Below are 23,630 nucleotides of genomic sequence, written 5' to 3'. Positions count from 1 at the left end.
CAGTCTGATACTAGAAGGATGTTTTCACATTAATCTGCTGAAAGTGGAAAGTTTCTCTGTACTCATTGAAAATCAGATTTTAAGGGGCGGGACCTACCAGCATGATTAGTGACATCACAAATGGTTTAGGAGTCACTTTACAGTGAACTGTGTCCAGCAGGAAAACTTTAGAAATGAACAAAATTAGCATATTCATAGATTCTGGAATATTTAATGAGGTACAAATTAGATGCTTTTTTTAAGGAGTTTAATGTGGAAATTATACTTTCTTTGCATTTCAGACATACATTATTGTTCCAAGCAGACTATATATATCTGGAGGGGAGCTCAGTCCCCCATTTGATTCTGAATGCCAGTAGCTATTGTCAATAACTTAAAGACAATAATCCCTGTCAGTGGATATGCCGACCCTTGTCCCATAAGACCAATACCTCAGTGAAGGCATAGAAAACCTTTAGACTACATTTTAAAATGTAGTCTAAAAAATATCAGAAACCTTGGGAGAGACCCTCTGGTAAGAAATAATGCTGGGACAGAACAATAAAAACAAATGCAATGACATTGACATAAAGAACAAAGATAAACACCTACTCAACTTTTTCTTGTGCCAAAGGCTATCTGTCGGCCAAATGTGTTGCAGCTTTATGATCCACTGACCTAGAAACATACAGATGGTATCACTGGCAGAGGTTTGGGCTCATTTAGAAAAGCTTGGCTGCCATCTACTGGGACTCTGCCCCCTATATTTCACTGATATGGTTGAGCTGTAAGCAAAGCTTGTTTTAATCAACCTGCAGCCAATAAAATTAATATATATGTAAAGACCCTTTTTTTACGTTCAATCCTAAAGATTACAAACGTGTGAGTATTTTATGGCAATGTGAAATATTTCCACAATATTACAGCCAAAGAAAATCATGGCATCCTGAGTTTGAATCTTTCACTGCAGGTAAACATGATGTAAATGCAATTAGGTGTTAGAACAAGCAGAAAATGTAATATATATGACTATTGCTTAAAAAAATTCTCATTTCTTTTATGGTTTAATAATTACAAAAATAAAAATAAAATGTTCTCTATTTAAAAATCCATCTGAAGTAAGTTAAAAATATATTGTCCTTGTGGAATGTGTGAACCACTATTTCTTTTAATTTTCAGTTTAAAGCCATTTTTCAATAAACTAGGGGGGCTTACACTCTACAATTACAATTAAAACATATGGTGGGTAGTTTATGGCTGATCCCACTATTTGAAGACTTAAATATACCCCTTACTCTTGATGATAACACATGTTACATGTGAAATAACAAAATAAAATGTGGTAAACAGAAATTTCATATTTCTCAACCCATCTACATCGACAATATAAATGCTCATGAAAGCCTGAGCTATATTTTTTCTTGTGAAATCATAAACAAAAAATAATAAAATATACTCAAAGTATAAAAGTAAAATGAATTGAGCCCCCTGTGAATGACACTTTATTATGTATTAGATTATCATTACTGATGCATCAATGTTTGCCACTTTACTGTGTAGCTGGGTAGTTTAATCTCATCATGTTCCTTTTATGTCAAATCTTAATGTGAAAACTACTATTGCTGTTCAATACAGTGAAGTAAAAAGGACAATACGTCCCTTTGAAGTGACCCATAAAACTGAAATCCTCAAGTAAAGTACTAACGGTACTTGAGTAAATGTAGACTACTTAGTTACTTTCCACCACTGCTAATATTCATGTGTAATAGCATGTTTCCATTTTTCTAGCTCTGATTAAGTAATTTCCCGCGCTTTAGTGATTCACTATCAGCTAATAGGAACAACGCAATCTCTTTCCGGTGTCTCTTCCATCCAATAGGCGATGAGAACCCGTGTGAGCCAATGGCGTGCGTCTGAGACGGGTCTCTGGTTCGATGAGCGCCGAGGAGAGTTGATAAATTAAGCCAATGGGACGACAGCAGCATTGTGTGACCGAAGCAGGCCAGGGTCTGCCGGGCTCATTTCGCCGCTTCTCCACCCGGCTGGTCTTTTTTGGATCTCACTGCAATGGCGGAACAGCAGCAGTTCTACCTCTTGCTGGGTAACCTGATGAGCCCTGACAACAACGTCAGGAAACAAGCGGAGGTGAGAGACGAAAACGTAGCTGTTGTCACGGGTGACAAGTTCGGCGAGTGTAGAAAGCAGGGCGGTCGGGTTAGCATGAGCTAACGTTAGCAGCCGAGCTACCCAGTGTGGCCGCGCGCGCACTGAGCTTTCACGTCAAGCTCGGTAGCCCACGTGCAATGTGAAGCCGACAGCGAGCACTAGTCTGCTAACGCTAACTACCTCCATGTTGCGTAGTTATGTGGACCTAATGTAGACCCCGTTGGTACGAACCGAGTCGTGACACAGTGTGGCTGTAGCTACGTGTTTGTGTTTCTTTGTGTCACGCTCAGTCGGGTTGATTCAGAGTGAAATGTTCTGATTGTTGGTGCCAATCCTAAAATCCTCCAGCTGACAGTGGAGCTAGTCACATAGCTAGAGGAGTACAGGAAGTAGCATGAAGCTAAGGAGCTACCACAGGGTTGCTAGTTTCATTAGCTGGCGAGCTAGCGTCGAGCAGAGTGGGTTGCTAAAAGAGTGAAAACGTATATTCAGAAATAAACTGCTGACACATACATATTACGTTATATGTGCAAGGTTGAGCGACAATGGGTGACGTTATGGGGTTGGGAAGCCAGTTCATTCAGAGGGGCGAGCTACGTTAGCAGTGCTCATGGAAAGGCCTTTAGTCATTTCATCTGAAAGTCTGTTGAACCCAGCTGTTTAAAAACGTGCTGTTGCCTTCCTGGTTTGCTCTAATGTTGCTAATGAAGCAAATGATCTGTTTCAGCCACGTCACTACACGGTCTGGTCCCAGGTCATCCCCCCTCTCTGGATTAGTTTCCCTCAGAGGATTTGTTTGAGCTCAGTCTAGCTGGCCTATTCACTTTTTTCCCACCATGATTAGCCTCTTGTCGCGGCAAGGCATTGTTACCACGGTTTAGCTACCTCTTTAGCACCCGACTTTTGGATGAGGTGGTTGAATCTTATCACACTCCCTCCTCACTGGCAGTCAGCGTTTCCCTTTGTAAAGCACAGACTGTGTGCCGCGATGCTAAGCTCATTGGAATTCATCCTTTATAGAACCCCCCCCTTTCTGTCTTACATACACAATAGGAATCAATCCATCTATGGAGGACTTTAAACCCATATTTTAACAGCTACAGTCTACAGCTACCAAACATTTGTAGGTGTCCAGACCAAGTTTTCCCCCATTGAGGACATGATGAGAGGGTTGGCAAGCCATAAAGTGCAATACTGTTGCAGTCTTAAAGTGAAAGTGCCATCGTTGTCTTGGGTGTGGGGTTGTGGTGGTGGGGGGTTTTGGCTGTTTATGTTTTATAAAAGGGATCCAATGTTAAAGTAAGGCGGATGATACTGAGCCACTGACCGCCCTAGGAACCTGATTATTGTGAGGAATCTGTTTAAAGCAGTTGCCTGTGTTCACATCTAGTGTAATGTTAATAGTTGGTCACTCTAAACATTCAGTTTCTATTTAAATGCATATCATTAATCTGGTTTCTCCCCCACCATATTGTTAGCACAACGAAACTCCTTCCTGTCCTGCTTCTTTGTCATGCCAATTTGTGCACCTAAAAACACACAAGAAATCCATTCCAGGGCTTTTGATGGGCACATAATGTTTCTCTATCTGGAAATCTGGTGATAAACTCGTCCTCCCAATCCTTTCACCTAATACATTTCACCAAGTTATTTGACTATTAGCACCATTTGCATATGATCGTATGTGATATTTTTCTTAGAGCACACACCCAAGGTCCACAGCATCCCCATAGAGAATCATGTGTTTGCATTTCTCATGTGGCTTTAATGAAGCAGTTTAAGAACACTGGAGACATAAACAAATGCGTAGCACAGTGTGCATCAGAACAGCCAGTCTTGTTTATGCAAAATTCCCCCTCGCTGAGCTTCATGTCTCATGATGCAGGAATGACATTATAAAAGTTGTTATCTATAAAGGTATAATGCTTTTAAGTGTACATGCGTCCTACTTCTTCTTTTACCACTGAATAGAATATTTGGCCTGCAGGGTGTACAGATTACAATACAGGCTTTTGGGGCTAATTTTACAGACATGCTGTAAACATCCAATTATAAACATGTTTTTGAGGAGCCACACCCATCATAGTAGTTAATCCATAACAATAATAAAATTCTGAACTGTTTGTTTGAAATGTGCCATAGCGTGGAATTATTGCCATGTGCAAAATGCCATTACTTTGTGACCACAACAAAGTGAACATGACACCCTCTGGTAGAGGTTCATTTTTCACGGGGCTAAAAATGTGCGTCTGTGGGTCTTGTATCTGTAAGCATGCACCAAATGGCATGTCTCATTCTTACCGCTGTCCATTCATTTTCTTTGCAGGAGACTTATGACACCATCCCTGGTCAGAACAAGATCACATTCTTGCTGCAGGCCATCAGAGATGCATCTGCTGCAGAGGAGGTTTGTACATGTAACACTAAAGTATCTGTGGAATGACATGTCTTATTCTTTTAGCCTGAGTCGGAAGCAAGCTACAGAACATATTTGGCCCATGGTTAGCCTTTAATGTGCTTTGTGCCTGACTTGAAAGGGCAATCAAATGTTCCTTCTTTGAGATGTCTCAAAAGTATTATCCCTAGCCTTTGGTAAAAAGCCTTGTCGCCTGGGAAAGGAAGAGCATTTTAGGTTGTAAGCAATCATACTGTAAGTGTTGGAGTGTCTGTCAGAGTTCATGTGATATTTACATCATGTCCACAATGAGAGTGGTGCCCACGTAACTGCAACATCTTTAAATAGGTGCCACTTTGATGGCATTTTAAGAATGTAGTGTGGCCATCACATGTGGGCCTTCACCACAGCCTGACACAGAGGCTCGTTATGAGTCAGTTTTGACATTTGGGCAGTTATGTTTACTCCGAGTCCACCAGCTGCTTGGTCTCTCATGCTTCCTCTCCTTTTCTCTACCTCAAGGCTGATATTTTTAGAGTCTTGAAATGGGAGCAGACAGAGAGGTGCGTGGCCCAGGGAGAGTGACTCTGCCTTTCTGGGATGCTGCAATTTTTGCTGGTGTAGTTTTATATTCTTTTTAGTGACCACTGACGCTAACTAAGCATTGAAGTTTTTAATGTTCCTGTACGTGTTTGGAAGCTGCAGTCATTCTGCTTGTCTTGCACACTTATTGATATTCATGTGTCATTTACATTGTAAACTTCCAAAATCAATCCAAAGGAAGGCTTTAGTTTAAGCTTGATCAAACAACAATCCTTTTGTGATCAAATCAAACCAAGAATCCTTTTTGCCTGACCAAACCAGAAATGAACCGTGTGAACAGTGTCAGAAGTCTGACATGGTTAAGGGGGGCATGACCTGATGTTAAAACCAGCACTTTGTCCACCCAGGTCAAACAGATGGCAGCGGTGTTGCTGCGGCGGCTGCTGTCATCTTCCTTCGAGGAGATCTACCCGGGGCTGACCCTGGAGATGCAGACGGTCATCAAGACGGAGCTGCTGACCAGCATCCAGCAGGAGACCTCGCCAAACATCCGCAAGAAGGTCTGCGACATTGCAGCCGAGCTCTGCCGCAACCTCATCGGTAATGCTGCTTTCTTTTACAGCTGGGAAATGTTTAACCAATATTATCTCTCACTATATAATTGTACTATGACAAAATTGTCAAATGGGGTATTTATTTCACTCACTGTTGTGACATACTGTAGGTCTACAATAGACTGTTAGCTGATTCATTGATCTAAAAATGTTGCAGGTTATTTTTAAGATGAACATTAATAATCTTTGATTGGGATGTCTCATCCTAGATGACGATGGGAATAACCAATGGCCAGAGTTGCTCAAGTTTCTGTTTGACTCTGTGAACTCGGACAATGTTGGCCTGCGAGAAGCTGCCCTGCACATATTCTGGTGAGCCCCTGTTCACTTCATCCCATCATGTTGTTCAGACAGAAGGACTGGTAGCTGACTGTTTGTGTACGTCTTTGCCTCTTTAGGAACTTCCCAGGAATCTTTGGCAACCAGCAGCAGCATTATATGGAGGTTATCAAGCGCATGCTTGTTCAGTGCATGCAGGACCAGGCAAACCCACAGGTAGGCGGCTGCCCCAAATCAAATCTAATAAGATCTGGATTTTTACCCCGATGCACTTAATTTTCTTCAAATTATCCTTCAGATTCGTACCCTGGCGGCTCGGGCTGCAGCATCCTTTGTCCTTTCCAACGAAAGCAACACCGCACTGCTGAAGCATTTTGCTGACCTGCTCCCTGGTATCCTGCAGGTAAGATACCAGGACCCCTGTGTTCATCTGGCTCATGTGAACTGGTTCAGAATCCTCCAGTCAGTGTGTATGCTTTTTCTCCTCCATTAGTTGTGGTTGCTCTCTGATGATTCCCACATGTTTCAGGAGCTTGTCGCACAGAGCACTGTTTTGTATGATGCCTGAATGTAATCCTTTGAACCAGTAAAGGCTTTTAAGTAGCCAGTAAAAGTTCGTAGACGTGTCCCTTGAGACCATTAATGCAAGCTTAATGTTGCGTCCTATTGTCTGATATGGATGCATTAGCTAATGTAAAAGGCGCAGGTGAAAATGATGGCCTGTTGAGTTACTTTGACTTGGAGCTGTTTTGTGGGGGTTTTGTTTCATTCTATAATGTGTTCATGGATATATAAACTCAGAGGGTGGAAGGTAAATAAGGAAACATACCTGCAAATGGAAGATGGAACTTCAAAGTAAGAGCTACAGTGTTTACTTGCTGCTTGTTTGCCTTTTCTAAGAAATGTAGCATGTCTTATCATTCTTTGTCAGAACATATGAAGATGACACTGTTTGAACTGAAGACAGAATGAAGAAGTTCCGTTAGCGAACTGTTTACTGGACAGGACCTGTAGCTGTTCCTCCCAGCAGTAATTATAGAATCCAAGTGGCTTCTCGACCACTTGGCAATCAGTCTAAATTATGTTGATTACATTGAACGTGCTGAATCCTGTTGTCATTCCACAGCAGCTATGAATGTTGGAGCATCCTTACGAAGCTCTATTGCACCAGTATTTAATGAGTGTTATCTTGTCAGTGATTCTTGATGGGCGAGGTGGAGGTTAAGCTCTTAGATTGTGGGGACGGTGTAAATTCAGCATTAGCAGCACGCCACAGCTGATTGAATGCATTTGTGACACTGACCCGGCTTCTGTTTTTAATCAGGCAGTGAATGAGTCGTGCTACCAGTCAGACGACTCTGTGCTCAAGTCCTTAGTGGAAATTGCAGACACAGCACCCAAATACCTGAGACCCAACCTGGAGGCCACTCTGCAGCTCTGCCTGAAGGTGAGTCAGAGCACATTAATGGAAAATCTAACTCTACTGCCATCACTACGAAACCAAAAGTCCAAATACATCTGCGCTTTAGTGTGTTGTTGAAATTTCTTGATTTGTTTAAAGGTTTGTTTAATTTGTCTGACTGTATTTGACACATTGCCGCATCTCTTCAGCTGTGTGCCGACTCCAACCTTACCAACATGCAGAGGCAGTTGGCACTGGAGGTCATCGTCACCCTATCTGAGACTGCAGCGGCCATGCTGAGGAAGCACACAGCCATTGTGGCTCAGAGTGGTGAGTAATTGCTCCACCATGAATTAACAAAATTATTCCCCCTGATGCATTTTGGGCACCTAAAGAAGTTGGATAGAGTGATTTGACAATTGCAGTATTTATGTTCTTCAGTTCCCCAGATGCTGGCTATGATGGTGGACCTCGAGGACGATGATGAGTGGGCCATGGCCGATGAGCTGGAGGACGATGACTTTGACAGGTAAGACATGCATCCACAGTTCTGTCCTCACCAGTAATGGTTCGAGGATTTCATAGAGCAGAAATGTGAATGTGTGTCATGGAGGGTTGGAGTTGGCAGAATTATGTTCCTGCCAAACGCCACTCAACTGAGTTCCTTTTTGCCTCAGAGTTTTTATTCTACCTATTGGCAGATTTCTTACACCTGAAACATCTCTGGTACTTAAAAGACCTCAAGGATCTAAATGTATTTTGCAATAGTATCTTAGAAGACTTGCTCAAAGGTTATAACGAAGGTACTAGTGCTCAAAGGTTTAAAACATACGTACATACATACATGCATACATACACTGGTTTGTGTGAGTGACTTGTACTGTACCTTGTCATCCAACAGTAATGCTGTGGCTGGGGAGAGTGCTCTTGACAGAATCGCCTGTGGTCTGGGAGGAAAGATCATTTTGCCCATGATCAAACAGCACATCATGCAGATGCTGCAGAACCGTAAGTAAACCCACAGAAGACAGACTGTCATACGCAGGGGGTCCGCAGGGTCTTAAAGTCTGAAATACAATAGTCAGAACTTTAGGTCTTAAAATGTCTTAAATGTGATTTTGACAGGTCTTAAAAATTGATTGGATTAATGAAGTTCTCATTACTTGTTTAAAGTTAAATATTTCAGTCTTATACTGTAACAATTACAAAACAAGCAGCATTGAACCAATGCCCATTTTCCTTCATATCCTTTGTTTTTTGTTTGCCAGTAAAATGTAATTTGAGTAAAGTTTTTCCCATGGGTCAGTGTGAACATGAGAATCAACCCAGTGTATTTGTCACCAGCTGACTGGAAGTACCGCCACGCCGGGCTGATGGCGCTGTCAGCCATCGGTGAGGGCTGCCACCAGCAGATGGAGGCCATCCTTCAGGAGATTGTCAGCTTTGTTCTCCTCTTCTGCTCCGATCCTGTAAGAAAAACTACCTCAAACTTTATCATTTAATACAAAGAGACAGAACATGGTGGGATGGATGGCTACATGAACATTTAGTCTTTTACTAGTCAAGTCTCTTAGCCTTTACCTATTATTGGGTTACTAATGTTATAGGACTTGTGTGTGCAGCAGTTATGATCCTGTATGATTTATGATTATGAGCTTGGTTTGCTTTCCCCCTTCAGCACCCAAGGGTACGCTATGCTGCCTGCAACGCTATTGGACAAATGGCCACAGACTTCGCCCCAACCTTCCAAAAGAAATTCCATGATAAGGTAACTAAAGTAACACGTGGAGCTGTGAACATTCTAGCAGGTTCACCTTTGCAAGCTGTAACCAATTTAAAGGTTTACTGCCGTGCACTAAGACTGACCCTGCGTCCTCTTCCCCTCTAGGTGATTTCAGCCCTGCTTCAGACAATGGAGGACCAGAGTAACCCTCGGGTGCAGGCGCACGCTGCCGCCGCCCTCATCAACTTTACAGAGGACTGTCCCAAATCATTGCTGATCCCTTACCTGGATAGCTTGGTGCAGCACCTTCATGTCATCATGGTCGCCAAGCTGCAAGAGGTACAGATGAATCCTTACACTCTGATGAATCTGTAGGATTATAACTAAAGATAAAACCCACCAGTCTGTTCAGCCAGTCTTAAAAGGGTCCTCTCCTCTCAGTTGATCCAGAAGGGCACCAAACTGGTCCTGGAGCAGGTTGTGACGTCCATCGCCTCGGTGGCTGACACGGCCGAGGAGAAGTTTGTGCCATACTACGACCTGTTCATGCCCTCGCTCAAACACATCGTCGAGAACGCCGTGCAGAAAGAGCTCCGGCTGCTGCGCGGCAAGACCATCGAGTGCATCAGCCTCATCGGCCTGGCTGTCGGCAAAGAGAAGGTACGTCTGCGCTGGATGACATCAAATGAGATCCAGTGAGGTGTTAAGATGGGAGCCATTTCACTGCACACTGCTTCAAACATCTTCACGTCTGTCTTCTCTGTTCTTTCACTAGTTCATGCCAGATGCCTCCGCCGTCATGCAGCTGCTCCTCAAAACCCAGACCGACTTCAATGACCTAGAGGATGACGATCCTCAGGTAGGAACACTTGAACATGACACCGAAATGTCCGGTATTGTAGTCACCGCTGCTTTACACTCAGTCTTTTTGTTTGTGGTTTAGATCTCGTACATGATCTCAGCCTGGGCCAGGATGTGCAAGATCCTGGGGAAGGAGTTTCAGCAGTACCTGCCAGTGGTGATGGGCCCCCTGATGAAGACCGCCTCCATCAAGCCGGAGGTGGCCCTGCTCGACAGTAAGGAACACAACAGTGGTAGTTTACAAAAGCTATGACTAGTGCAGCGCTGACTGCAGCTTTCTTGGTATCAACCTGCAGAGAGCCCCCACATTCTAGACCCACAGTTTCAGACTTGCCACCAGTGTTATTCCGCTTTTTATGAACATTAAACTTTACAGTTACACAACAATAGTTTAACAGTTTATCAAGATCTATTCTCAAAACATAAGCCACAAATGAATCATTAATTCTGATTCTTTGTTAAATGACATTTAATTAACTTAATATAGGTTCACATGAAAAACAAAATGTACAATTTTATGTATTAAAAATGGCAAAGTAGTTAAACAACTTGTAGACTAAAGCAGAGATCCCTTCCTGTCTAATAGGATTGCATTATTTATATAAATGAATGTTTGTCTCTGCTTTGTAGCCCAGGACATGGAGAACATATCGGAGGACGACGGCTGGGAGTTTGTCAACCTGGGAGACCAGCAGAGTTTTGGCATCAAGACAGCCGGCCTGGAGGAGAAGGCCACTGCCTGCCAGATGCTGGTGAGTAGTCTAGTCCACCACAGCAGAAGGGGGGTCTGAGGCAGATTTGTCAGAGCAGCAGCTGGTAGCACTGACGTACAGCCATTGTTTATCTACACATTGGGGTCACTGCTATTGCTTGCGCCCTGTCCCTGAGACTGTCTGTGTTGTGTTCCAGGTGTGTTATGCCAAAGAGCTGAAGGAGGGTTTCGTGGAGTACACGGAGCAGGTGGTGAAGCTGATGGTTCCTCTACTGAAGTTTTACTTCCACGATGATATCCTTTTGACCTTTGACTTATAAATGGTGAAAAATGACCAGTAGCTCTGTCTAGAAATTTTCAGTCCGGCTCAAGCTGACAATAAATTATTAGCCGAACTGTGATTAACATTTTTAAATGTTGGTAAAGCTTTCAGTGGAGTGTGTCTCTTTATGATTATTTCCTTAACTGTCTCACGCGTGCGGGTGGCTGCAGCCGAGTCCATGCCCCTGCTGCTGGAGTGCGCACGGGTTCGAGGACCAGAGTACCTCACCCAGATGTGGCACTTCATGTGCGACGCTCTCATCAAGTCCATCGGTACTGAGCCGGACTCTGACGTCCTGTCAGAGATCATGCACTCCTTTGCCAAGGTAACGTATTCCCTGCGAGCACTTCCACCGTCTGAGAAGATTTGGATGTCTTTAATAGGATTTAGGACCCATGTGCTGTTTCTGACCTCACTAATGGGAGTTTGTTTCCGTTTGAAGTGCATTGAGCTGATGGGAGATGGCTGTCTGAACAACGAGCATTTTGAGGAGCTGGGCGGCATCTTAAAAGGAAAACTGGAGGAGCATTTTAAGAACCAGGAGCTCAGACAGGGTGAGACTTTATTATAAACACAGAATACATTTTTAAACCTCCAGCACCAGTTTTTTTTTTTTTTTTTGCACAGAAGTTTTCAAACCGGCAAACCAGACCTCACAATTGCCCCATGACAACATCCCAGTGTCTGTTTGCATGACTTTGTGATGAAAAGCTCAGTCAAGGAAGTGTGTGTGTGTGCGTGTGTATGCATAATCCTCACTTTTTTTTTTTTGTCCTTCACAGCCAAGAGACAGGATGAAGATTATGACGAGCAGGTGGAGGAAACATTACAAGATGAGGTAAATATCTTCACCTCAGTAAAGGAGCTGGAGGTGACCCTGAGATCTTATAAAAATATAATTTGAACCCTTTGTTTCCCCCAGGATGAGAACGATGTGTACATCCTGACCAAAGTGTCGGATATCCTGCACTCTGTGTTCAGTAGTTACAAAGAGAAGGTGCTGCCTTGGTTTGAACAGCTGCTGCAGCTCATCGTTCAGCTAATAGTAAGTACTTCCTGTCTTCAGATCAGTGCTAGAATGCAAGTTACTATCTCTGCATGTTCCCCACAAGTCTAATGAGAAAATCTAAACTGAACCACGAGACGGCGTCCACTGTCTTGAACACGTCTTTCATGCTTTTTTCCTCAGATTTTTTCATTTAATACAATTTTATATTTTCTTGCTTTATCTGTTAATTGTATGTCATAAAATGAAGAAAAATTCCTAGTTGTAATTTTCCAGATCCTATTGTGGTGTATTTATCTTGTTTTTATTGTTCCATCATCCAAAAATCAAAATGTTTTAGATAAATTAAACATTATACCATCAAGTCCTTTCTTTTATTTATTTATTTTAAATAATTGGAGTTTGTTGGAGTGTGGTATTTATGATGCTGAACCAATACAGATATCTGTGCTGTTATTTGCTAGTATGGATGCATTATAATGGTATAAAAGATTAAAGATCTTAAATTTACGGACTTCAACAATAGCTAACCTCATCTGTCTTGTCTTCAGTGTCCCAACAGGCCGTGGGCTGACAGACAGTGGGGTCTGTGCATCTTTGACGATGTGGTGGAGCACTGCAGCCCTTGCTCCTTCAAATACGCAGAGTATTTCCTGCAGCCGATGGCGCAGTCACTTGGCGACTCGAGCCCCGAGGTCCGACAGGCAGCCGCCTACGGCGTCGGTGTCATGGCTCAGTACGGAGGAGAGCGCTACCGCCCGTTCTGTACAGGTACAGTCCAGCACCGGTCTGCACTGGAGATGGTGGCAGGTTATTGCCTTTTGCTCACCACATGTCTTTGTGTCTGTCCCCGGTCCAGAGGCCATGCCCGTGCTGGTCAGAGTCATCCAGGCAGCCGACTCGCGCTCCAAGGAGAATGTCAACGCTACAGAGAACTGCATCTCTGCTGTTGGGAAGGTCATGAGGTTTCGGCCAGAGTGTGTAAACGTTAACGAGGTCCTCCCCCATTGGCTCAGCTGGCTACCGCTCAACGAGGACAAAGAGGAGGCCGTCCACACATTTGACTTCCTGTGTGACCTCATTGAAAGGTACCTCCACATAATCTTTCCCCCTCAACTCTTGATGGAAATGGCTGTGTAATGATTTTCTATTTGAATCGGTCATGAACAAACCTGCTGACTGTTGTCTTCTCTTCACAGCAACAACCCCATTGTCCTCGGACCAGACAACTCCAACCTTCCTAAAATTTTCCTAATCATCGCAGACGGAGTTGCGAATGAATCGGTCAAGACTGAAGACGCGTGCAGCAAACGCCTGGCGAATGTCATCCGTCAAGTACAGGTGGGCCGTCACTCAGTCATTGCACCAAGAAACTACATCTGGATTTGGATCAGAGCTGGGGCTGTCACTACTTCCAAGTTTCAATTTTTTTATTTTTTTTTTTTACAATTTAAATGAATTCAAATGTCTAAATATAGACACTTAATTTCTGTGGTAGATTGAATTTGACCAGGACCACATGGTGTTTAGTCCTGACAGTAAACTGAATGTGAATTTGTATCTAAGACATTCACCTTGGGCTTCGGGGGGGAAAGTGATTTTTCACCATTTTATGGACCAAACAACTAAAAATAAAATATATTATTGAAAGATAATTGTTGGTTGCAGTTAAAGTGGAAATGAACCCATGTAGTAACTATTGCTACATACACAATGGAGTCTTATTGACGGGCACAGGATCACAAACTCTTGTTAAACTCACTGTTTAGTCGAATAATTACATACGTTGTGGTATTATCTGTGCACATAACCCAACTGTATGTGGCTGTTCAGACGCTGACCCTTTGTGTGGTGTCCCCCAGGTGTCAGCAGGATTATGGACGCAGTGCGTGTCCACACTGAACGAGACGCAGCAGAAAGCCATACAGGACCTACTGAATACTGCCTGAGCCTCAATCCCCGGTCACCTCCCCGCTCTTTAAAAAGCCCATGAAGAAAAGTTGAGCTCCTGGATCTCCTCCATACACTCCCTCTTCTTCCTCCTGCTCTGATCTGTAGTGTGTATGGACGCCGGCTTCACCCCCACCACCCCCACCCTACTATTATACACCTCCACCTACATTCAGCCGACTGGGGGAGCAGGTTGGGTATTTATGACTATGGAGGACATTGGCCATCCACCTCAAAGACTTTCACCCTGTATCCAAGGACGTGGCAACGAGAGTAAAGTGTCAGTCATCCTCATCTTATCGCCGTTACACGTCTTCTATCTGGACGTTTTGTTTCCAACCATTCCCTGATGTTTGACTTCGTGCCCAGAGGGACTCATTTTCCACGTCGCCCAACAAACTCATTGGACAGTCAGGCTCAGAGGGGCCATAGTGGGGGAAATGGGGACAGGACTTTCTAGTGGACTGAGAATTGAATGAGATGGAAATGCACACTGGGCGATCACTGCCTGTCTCCTGTGAATTTATTTTTTATTTTTTATTTTATTTCTTTTCACGTTCAGTGTTCCCAGTGTTACCTGGAAACGGCCTCTGTCTGCCGCAGCTCAGAGGGTGTGTTTCAAAAGTAACGGCATGTTAAGTGGCTAACTCTAGAAAATATAAATAGTTAGGAAATTTACATCGTTTTCTGGGAGAGTTGACATTGATTTAAGCAGCTTTTCCTCCATAGCCTTCCAGATAGCTGTTGACCGGAAATGAGTCTGAAGGTAAAATGTTCGCTGACCGGTTCTCAGCCCTTAAGGTAGCAGTTTAAGGGGCTCTCAGAAAAGAGCAATAATCTGTAGTTGGTCAGACACATAGCGAGTGACAAGTTGGAGGAATGTGAACGGTTGAGGAAAGTGAATTGTAGAGTATCTGTAAAATGCGTACTACCATACTCTTAACTTTATGGTTTGACCCTTTGCAGTCCTGCAGGTATGTGATGGAATTCCAGAACTACCAACAATAAAATTCCATTTGAGAATTCTGAGAAATGATTATTTTTTTCATTTGATTTATTAACTTATTGCAATAGCAGATAACTGCCTCATAAGCCTTAACTATGTTAGCTTTGTTAGGGGGAAATGACAGCTTCTGTTTCCAGTTTAAGTTAATATACTTTCACAGCAGCCATTTTGACATGACATGGTTCAACAGGTGTTACAGTGTGTGTGTGTGTGTGTGTGTGTGCTCAAGGTCTGCTTCACTAAATGGAATGCTAATTAGTATCATTAGTGACAGCTGTTTACTTTCAGTGGCTGCTGGGAAGGTCTGATCACCTGACAGCTAACAGGTGTCAGTCAGTTCCCCCTAACCTTGAGCACAAACCTCCTTAATCACAACCATCACTGTGGAAATATATTATTAAATGTAAGGATTATCAATAATGGATTTGTAGTGCCCATATTGAAACAAGCTTCAGGTTTAAGTTTGTTGACAGACATCAGTAGTTTCAACAGGGCAGCCATGCTTTATTAGGACATCTAGACCAAAGGCAAAGAAAAGTTTAAATTAAAGCTTTCAACCAAACTTCAACAGTCATGGATGGTGAGCTGGTGCCTTCTATAGACAGCTGGGAAATGTATCCCACCTTTACAAACCCCCAAAAATATACATATGCATGTTACACAGCCAACAGTAAAAGCACTCAGTAGATAAAACTAAAGTCTAATGCAGCAGCTCTGCTTTCAAAGGCTCCAGTTTCTGTTCAAAGTGTGTTGAAGTGGTCATTTTTGGAGGCTGTAGCCTGTGCAGCAAGGGGGGGACAATATTAATTCAACAGCTCTACAATGTACAGCCTCCAAAATGACCAGTGTTATTGCAAGACTGTTGTATTGGTTTTAGCTAGGTGTGTTAAACTGCCAACTAAGTGTTGTGTCAGCATTAAACATGTTTTTAGGATAGCTGTTAGTTCACTTTAAATTCCATTTGGGGAAATTTGCTAATAATGAAGTTGGCAGTTTAAGACCCAGACCCGCTGGGGAGCACCTGGCTACGGTAAAAGAGCAAACCCTCAGCTGCTTCTGATACGGACTTTCAACTGAAATGTAAAGCAGGACATTTCTGAATCACAAGATAGGCTAAGTACAATTTATTTGCCAAGACCAGCTTTTCAACATTTCAGTTTTGGAAGAAAAAAAACCTTTCCTGAAGCCCATCACACAAGGATTGGTTTAATTTCTAGAGTAGTGTCACTTTCACGTTTAGCTTGGATATGATCAGAAAGGCCATGATGTAGAGGAAACCTTCAGAGAGGGGGAGGGAGGGAGAGGGGGAGGGAGGGTGGATAAACAGTCTGTCCTTGAACTGCATGGCTGTCTAAAGTGACACATGATCATCCGATTACACACCGACAACGAGAGTGGATTTGTGCCACATAGAAAATAAAGATTTTTAGTTTGAATTAACACTACCGGACCATCGAGGGGGTGTATGCCAGTGTCAGGAGATAATACAGTATTTACAGTGGAAGGAGCGACCTGTACAAGCTGGAAGCGAGGTGAACGTGCTGGGCAGGAAAGGAAAATGTCAGAAATGAGGACCTTCACATTAAAACGTGATTTAGTCAGAACAAACAACTACAGAGCTTCCGGTCTGCTCTTCTCCCTTTCATTCTTTTCCATTCGCCATCATCTGTTTAGTCTTTTTTGTCATCTAGTCCTCTCAGCTTCTCTTCACTCCTTCTCTACTGAAGCATGTCCACAAAAGCGTCAAACTCGTCGATGTTTTTCTCATAAACGGCCAGCTTCTCTGGAAGCGAGTCCTGCACACAGAAAATACAAACTGTGAATTAAGGGTTTATTTTGACCAAACCAGAGCAGGTGATTGAAGCTTCGGTGAGTTTTATTTTATTTCTGTCCAGTTGTTTGGATCGGAGATGCTGGTGCTCTAGTGCGACATCCACTGGCAAGTGCATTTCATATAAATACCATTTTAAAACATTATCTTTAGAGGAAAAAAAAAAACAGGAAGCGTGTTACCAGGTCATCGGCCATCGACTGGGAGCTGATGTGCAGTGAGAGGCTGGCCAGCTGAGGAGGGTTCTGGAACTCTCTGTAGAAAGTGCCCAGATCCATCGGCAACAAGTCGTCTTTAGAGAATGCTGGACGCTGCAGACAGATTAAAGAGATATTGTTTAAACATTTACAGAATATCCCTTTTATTTTAATGTAAAAATATCTAAATTCTTAAGCAAAAATGCAAATGAGATTCTGCAGTAGAAAAAACACAGTAAAGAAGAACAATAGACTCTTGCTTTTTGTTTCACTGTTGGATAAACTGATTTGTTTTTTTTACACAGAATGAAAACTCACTTATAAAGTCTTTATGTACATAAAACAAACTTAAAGCCCTTACAAGGAACTTTTATTTTGTGTTGATTCTGGCCCTGTGGACAAAAGCAGTAGTGTTTCTACTGCCGCGTTACACTCATGTTGCTGATGGTCTTGTTTGTTAATGTGATTCATAAAAAAAACTTCTTGTTTTACGTTTAAAGTTTTGAAATAATCTACATTTTAAGGCAGCAGCACAGTCTGAAATTAATGTCTGGTATTACATAGCCGTCAGCTCCATGATGACTATTTAAAACAAAATGTATCGCGACACACTGCGCCCATAGTGGAAAGCCTGGGCAGGGGAGAAAAGAGCAATAGTCACATACAAAGTCGACCATGACAAAGTCATCCTGCGGCCCTGATCCCTCTGAGCCCTGAGAATGGAGGCTGGCCTGCAGGGGTGACGGGCAAGGAGGAGAGTCTGGCGGCTGTACCTGAACACACACAGAAAATAATACATAAGACTTACATCAACCCAAAACACCTCGATGTGTAAGACTCAAATGTTAGCCAGCGTCCATTTAAAGACAAACCAAAGCATTCTGCTGTATGAGGGAAGGGGGGATTTTTTTCATCATAATAAGTTACCATGGGATCATTCTCCTCTGAGTCCAGGCCTCGAGGAGCAAATGCAGCAAATGGCAGGTCCATACTGGTTGCCGTTATCTACGCGCACACACACAAACACACAGCTGAATTCAGTGTCAGTAGCTGACAAAGTGACAAACCTCACTGAAACTTTCTCCTCCAGAGACAATTCAATGTTAGTATTTTAATGAATGGACAACAATACGTCAGCAGGAAGGAGGAAACCGGCCTGTGTGTGCTTTTTACCTGCGTGCTGGGTTTATTCACAAAGGCCCCGATTTTCCTCGTGAAGGCATTGAGAGACTCCACGGGGTCAGAGGGAGAGACGCTCCTCCTCCCTTCATCCCTCCTTCCTTCTCCGCTCTGCGACAGGCCGTCATCGTCACCGCTGGGAGGAGAGGAGAGACACGGTTACAGGAAGTTGATAACTGATGCTGATTAAAGTCCTGTCCACTTATTTTGTTCAGATTTAAATTCTCATGCTTTCAATACCACTCGTGTTACTCCAACACCGGAAGCAGTTGTTGTTTGGTACCGATATTCACGGGGCTTTGATTTGAAATATGCAACTCCCAACTAGCATGACTACAACACACAGCAGGAATCACCGGTTGGAATTACTTCAACTGCTGAGCTCAGGGGGAGGTTGAGGAGAGAATTACCTGCTGCCAGGTGTGTTGGGGGCATGCTCTGCTGTCAGATGGGCATCAGCTCCATGAGGCGGCTGGGCAGGAACTAACACGACCCCGCCCTCCTTCCCAGCATGCAACATCTGAGCAGGGAAGAACAGAGCAGAGTTACAGCACACTGACTAGAAATCCAAATGGACAATTTTACCCATATTAATTACCACAAACAGATCATTTTGCATTTCTGTGCTTTTCTGCCATTTCACAGATACTGTATATCTGTATACATCAGCGTGAATGTCAAAATCACTGGTCAGGCTCTGCTATGGATCTGGAAGTGAAGTGACTGGTGTATCACCTGGTTTGGATTGGCAGCAGGGTGGCACAGATCAGCAGCTCCTGCTAGAGCTGGAGGCTGGTATGATAGTCTGGAAGCGTACAGCTAGAGAGAGAGAGAGAGAGGGAGAGAGAGGGACGGAGAGAGGGGATATTAATCACAGAACATGGTGGGTTTCAGGTTTAACATTGGTCAAACGTCAGAGCTGTGCCCTTGAGATGGGTCGAAGATGAATGGGGTTTACCAGGGTGGAGGTGATAAAGCATTACAATGAAACAGGCCTGGTGCATCAAACAGGAGCTACAGTGTACACAGTGATGGCACTTTAAACACAGTCCAAAGGAATGATGGATGGAATGAAGAGAAATTAGAACTCAGAGTGAGTTCAAGGTGTATCACACAGTCACACTCTCACAGTGGCCAGTATAGACTCACAGTGTGAGTGACAAGTCCAGGAGCCAATGGGAGCTGCAGACTATCCAGGGGGACGGGCTTAGACAGTTTAGAAGGCGAAGGACTCAGTGTGCACACACACTGAGGTAATGCAGACACACACACACATACACACACAAACACACAGATAAACATACGATAAAAAGACAACAGGAAGGAAAACAGACAAAGAGAGAAAAGAGAAAGTGAAATAAAAAAACAGGTTTGAGAATGGGAGAGAAGAAGTCAACGGATACAGAAAGACAGTAAAGAGGAGTGAGGGAGTGTGTCCTCTTACTTGAGAGGGAGGGGAGGTGGAGAAGGAGGTGGTGCAGACCTCCTGGGAATCCTGAACACCTGCAAACGGTCCTCCGTCCTCCTCATCCGGAGCTCTGGACAAACACACACAGACTCTAATTTAGATGATTCAAGTTTGAATCAACTTTCGGATTTGGTCTTTAAAAGCACACACAGGCAGAGTTTTAATCTGAGGGAGAGATTACTCAGAAACAGGGTTTGTGCATTAACTTTGCAGACATAAGTCACCAAGACCAGATGGATCCAGGGTGACCTCCAAAGGATCACTCACATCACCTAAAAGCTCTCGATTGTTTGTGTCGAGGCTGAGACTCAGCTGCAATATGTGAGTGTCTGCTGGTCGTTTAACTGAGTGGAGTGAAGGCAGATATGGTCAGCATTGTCATTTCTAAATGAAACGTGATTTTAGCCTAAACTTTATTTAAGGTGACTTGTCCTGTTTGAATGAGAGGTATTGTATAAATAAAGTTTAGTTGAGTACCTGTAGTTGCAGGGCTGCCCCATGTTTGCAGGACGCTGGCTGCTGCAGGGAGGATCCACAAAGTGATCCACGATGATCCCCATGATGGGAGCCGACCGCTCAAACTGTCTGCAGAGGACGACATTTCCACAGTTGTGCTCATTTTGAGTGGTGAAACACTAAAGCAAAATTATGAGATCTTCAAAGGCAACATTTTGTGGTGTGTTACCTGTTGGACATGAAGGCCAGGTTGGTGCGGTAAGCACATGAAAGTGTCACTGTGCCAACAGGGGTGCCGACAACGCCGACACGCACCGTCTGAAAACCTGTAAAAACAAACAGATAAGGGGTTTTTTTGGTCTGATGTTTCAGAATAAATTATGCCTTTAATGGTGAACGCTGTACAGTATATTTGGTGTTTTGTTTTGAGTTTAGATGCGACTTACTTTCAAGACTGTAGCATAATATATTTCATTATTTCATATGGCAAGTACCATAAAAAATTTATTAAATACATGTAGAATATTGGTATTTAAGTCCTTTTGCACCTTAGTCTGTAAGATTTTATATACAAGTGCACCACTGTTTAAAAATGTTTTGTAATGTCTACAGTAAAATACGTAGGTGTGGGGCTTTTACACTCAAGTCTTATTTCAGTGATTTACGACATGCCAGTCAGGAAGCTGAGTTTAGTTACCTTCTCCTAATCCACTCAGCTGGACCTCCCCGAAGTAAATCCTAGACACGAGAGAGGCAGATGGTAACATGTCATACAGCAATTAAATTAAATGGACTTTTTGGGCATTTAGGATGAAAACAAAGACACATTTCCAGATATAGGAAACTCCTGACAAAAGGCTACATTGTTAAATGTTCAGTATCAAAAACCAGCACACATGAAACCGCTATATAACAGGACGGGTCGAGTCCACTCACCTATATAATATGACATAGTCGTGTCCCTGCTTTCTAGACAGTTTATAGGCAGGTGTTACTCTGGTGATGGCCAGCAGAGACTTCAGAAGGACAGACAGACGATTGTAGACTGTATACGACACCTTGATGTCCTTATCACACCTACAGTAGAGAGACACAACACATCGATTCATTATTTCAAATAAATGTCAGCTGACTAACAGGGCAGCGTGGGCCCAGACAACAACGTTATGGCAGAGAGAAGCATTCATCACAAGTGCTGCCCATGATGAAGCAACAGTTACAGTAATAGTGTCACATAATGATCTGCAGTCTTCCAGGTTATTCCTTTCCATGACCATTTGGCCACTAATGCAATTTAAAAACACAAATCCACTCACTTTTCATTCATCTCCAGGCACCAAGTCTCCAGCTCCATTGAGTCACCCTGGTTGAGAAAGAGAGAGACAGAAAGATCAACAGAGGGACATTAAAGTGGACTGAAAAACCAACTTGAGTGGTCTGATTACTCTATAAAACACTAGTGACATTTACATAGAGGGGTCAATCTTTTATGGTCCCGTGTTTTAGACTCACACAGCAGTATATGTATTTTGTTGTTAACAAAGATCTTGCCAACCTCTCCGCATTTATAAAGCTGATACATTGAGTTATTATTTGTTATGTTTTAACTGAGCTTATGTTAAAGTTCCCCTCAAAATTCTGTGTTTCATCTTGTTCCTACAGTGTGTTGGATCTTCACTGTGCAGAATGATGTATGTGCAGAGTTTGACACTATAAGGAGGTTTTCACATTCATCTGCTGAAAGTGGAAAGTTTCTCTGTGCTCACTGATGATGCAAGGTTTCCCCTACTGAGGGATGTTTTACCTCTGACGTCTTCAGGGAGATCTCGACGCACATGGAGCGTCCGATGCCTGGAAGCTGGCCAGCCAGTGCCTTCTTGGCTTCATGAGTAACCTCTGGGATGTCTTTGATGGCCAAATTAAACTAGAAGAAATAATAATAATAATCATCATCAAAACGATTTTCATTTACACCAACAATCCAAAGCAGATCTACAGTAAAATGTAAATCATATCAGTCATTACAAAAGCAAAAGGTTAACGAATGGCTAAATTAATTTACCCAATCAGAGCCAGTAGGCGATGAGGACGAGCGAGTGCAGATCTTTTCTCCGAGGCGAGCCTGGACAATCACCTGGACAGTCTACAGAGGACAAACAGTGAACAGCTTTCACAGAAACAGTTCAAATGACAACTGTGGCATTGTTTGTGGAGAAACATGTTGTTGTTGACTTTTTACCTTCAAGGCAAAGAACTTAATGAACTTGTCCAAGTCTTTCTTATCCTGGGGACTCAGGCCACTGTCCATGTTGTCACGACCCTGCGATCAAACAAGACAACCCATTGGAGATTCATTTAAAACAGTGATTGTATTCCTCTTTGGTTCGACATTTGGTTGAAGTCATTTGAGTAGCTCAGGTCCTGGCCTGTTTTTGAATTATTCCCTACTAACAGACTTATTCCACAGCAGCCATTTTGACATGAAATAGTAAACACAGGTGTTTGACCTGAAAGGAACAGGACCTTAATTAGTATCATTGGTAACACCTGTGGTCAGCCTACTAGTTCTAGCAAAATGGCTGCTGGGAAAACGTTTATTCTGCCACTGAATCTAAAATTATATTCATTGCTGATTTGAAATAGTCAAACACTAATAATTACAGAGAAAAGGTGAATAAATGTAGCCTACAGTATTAGTGAATATTCACACAACACATTACCTTACGTTCCTTAAACAGAACAGCTGAATTACCAACAACAGGCAATGCTCTGACTAAACATACACACTGCTTTGCTGTATAGCAGTCACTGGCTGGAAGCAATGTACAATGCAATAAAAACACATTAACAAAATGGCATAACAGAAAAATAGGTAATAACAGGTCAAATAGTGTTTATCACAGTTGTTTTTAGCCCTCCATATGGGAACTGTTTTTACTCCAAGTTAGCAAGCGAGGCCTCCACGTTGACATGAAACTGTCCGAATAAAACCTGGAGGTCATAATAAACTACAGACACTGACAACCACCTCACACGGTGCACGACACAATTAGGCGGATTATTAAAGTGCAATACCGCCATTTCATCGCTAATTATTTGACGTTTACGTTTCTCAAAGGGGAAGCCCAGACACTCACTGGCCAACCAGCGTTAGCCTGTGGCTAATGTTAGCCAGCTAGCTAAATACCACGCACTTACACTCCATCATAAAACAGCGAAACTTACATTAGCTGCTCCCTTAGCAATGTAGCTTCAATAACATACAAATGATTTCAATAAAGATGACATGAACCGCTGTTATCCACGGACATTTACACGCCCTGTTCGAATAAACACAACGTCAACAGCGACTGTGCTACTTCTCTGTTTATCTTCTCCATGTCGACGTGTTTGGATAGCAGCGCGTTCACGAAAGCACTTTCGTTATTTATTATTTATTTTAAATATCTGTAAACTTTATGCTCTAAATAACTCAAGACACCATATTTTAGATAAAAATATATATAAAATAGATTTTTGTGAGAAACGAAATATAAAACAT

General features: G+C 42.9%; 2 protein-coding genes across 3 annotated transcripts; one reads left to right on the top strand and one right to left on the bottom strand.

The window, feature by feature from the left end:
• The first annotated feature begins 1,955 nt into the window (after positions 1 to 1,955).
• On the top strand, positions 1,956 to 14,985 carry kpnb3 (karyopherin (importin) beta 3). The gene is made up of 26 exons (XM_051427689.1): positions 1,956 to 2,124; positions 4,472 to 4,552; positions 5,491 to 5,683; positions 5,907 to 6,009; positions 6,096 to 6,192; positions 6,275 to 6,379; positions 7,301 to 7,423; positions 7,588 to 7,708; positions 7,820 to 7,907; positions 8,280 to 8,386; positions 8,723 to 8,847; positions 9,057 to 9,146; positions 9,267 to 9,440; positions 9,543 to 9,761; positions 9,877 to 9,960; positions 10,045 to 10,177; positions 10,593 to 10,714; positions 10,872 to 10,968; positions 11,149 to 11,321; positions 11,439 to 11,550; positions 11,779 to 11,834; positions 11,919 to 12,041; positions 12,554 to 12,773; positions 12,862 to 13,090; positions 13,202 to 13,343; positions 13,865 to 14,985. The coding sequence occupies exons 1-26, from the start codon at positions 2,047 to 2,049 to the stop codon at positions 13,949 to 13,951; spliced, it is 3,282 nt and encodes a 1,093-aa protein (XP_051283649.1). The 5' UTR covers positions 1,956 to 2,046; the 3' UTR covers positions 13,952 to 14,985.
• A 453-nt stretch (positions 14,986 to 15,438) lies between these two features.
• On the bottom strand, positions 15,439 to 23,489 carry atg13 (ATG13 autophagy related 13 homolog (S. cerevisiae)). 2 transcript variants are annotated; one of them, XM_051427701.1, is made up of 18 exons: positions 23,315 to 23,489; positions 22,329 to 22,409; positions 22,152 to 22,232; positions 21,894 to 22,013; positions 21,406 to 21,452; positions 21,026 to 21,166; positions 20,787 to 20,827; positions 20,319 to 20,415; positions 20,111 to 20,218; positions 19,610 to 19,703; positions 19,315 to 19,413; positions 18,901 to 18,984; positions 18,576 to 18,685; positions 18,160 to 18,301; positions 17,914 to 17,991; positions 17,652 to 17,759; positions 16,972 to 17,100; positions 15,439 to 16,754 (listed from the first exon to the last, which is right to left on the bottom strand). In XM_051427701.1, exons 2-18 carry the CDS (start codon positions 22,395 to 22,397, stop codon positions 16,677 to 16,679), a joined length of 1,626 nt encoding a protein of 541 aa, XP_051283661.1. In that variant the 5' UTR covers positions 22,398 to 22,409; positions 23,315 to 23,489; the 3' UTR covers positions 15,439 to 16,676. The 2 variants fall into 2 exon arrangements, with proteins under 2 accessions (XP_051283661.1, XP_051283660.1); XM_051427700.1 differs by lacking the exons at positions 19,315 to 19,413; positions 23,315 to 23,489.
• Between the last annotated feature and the right edge of the window lie 141 nt (positions 23,490 to 23,630).

Source organism: Dicentrarchus labrax, unplaced genomic scaffold, assembly GCF_905237075.1.
Source record: "Dicentrarchus labrax unplaced genomic scaffold, dlabrax2021, whole genome shotgun sequence".
In the NCBI taxonomy this organism is placed as follows: Eukaryota; Metazoa; Chordata; class Actinopteri; family Moronidae; genus Dicentrarchus; species Dicentrarchus labrax.
The sequence above is the reverse complement of the archived record's forward strand: the minus strand, read 5'-3'. Positions and strand labels throughout refer to the sequence as shown.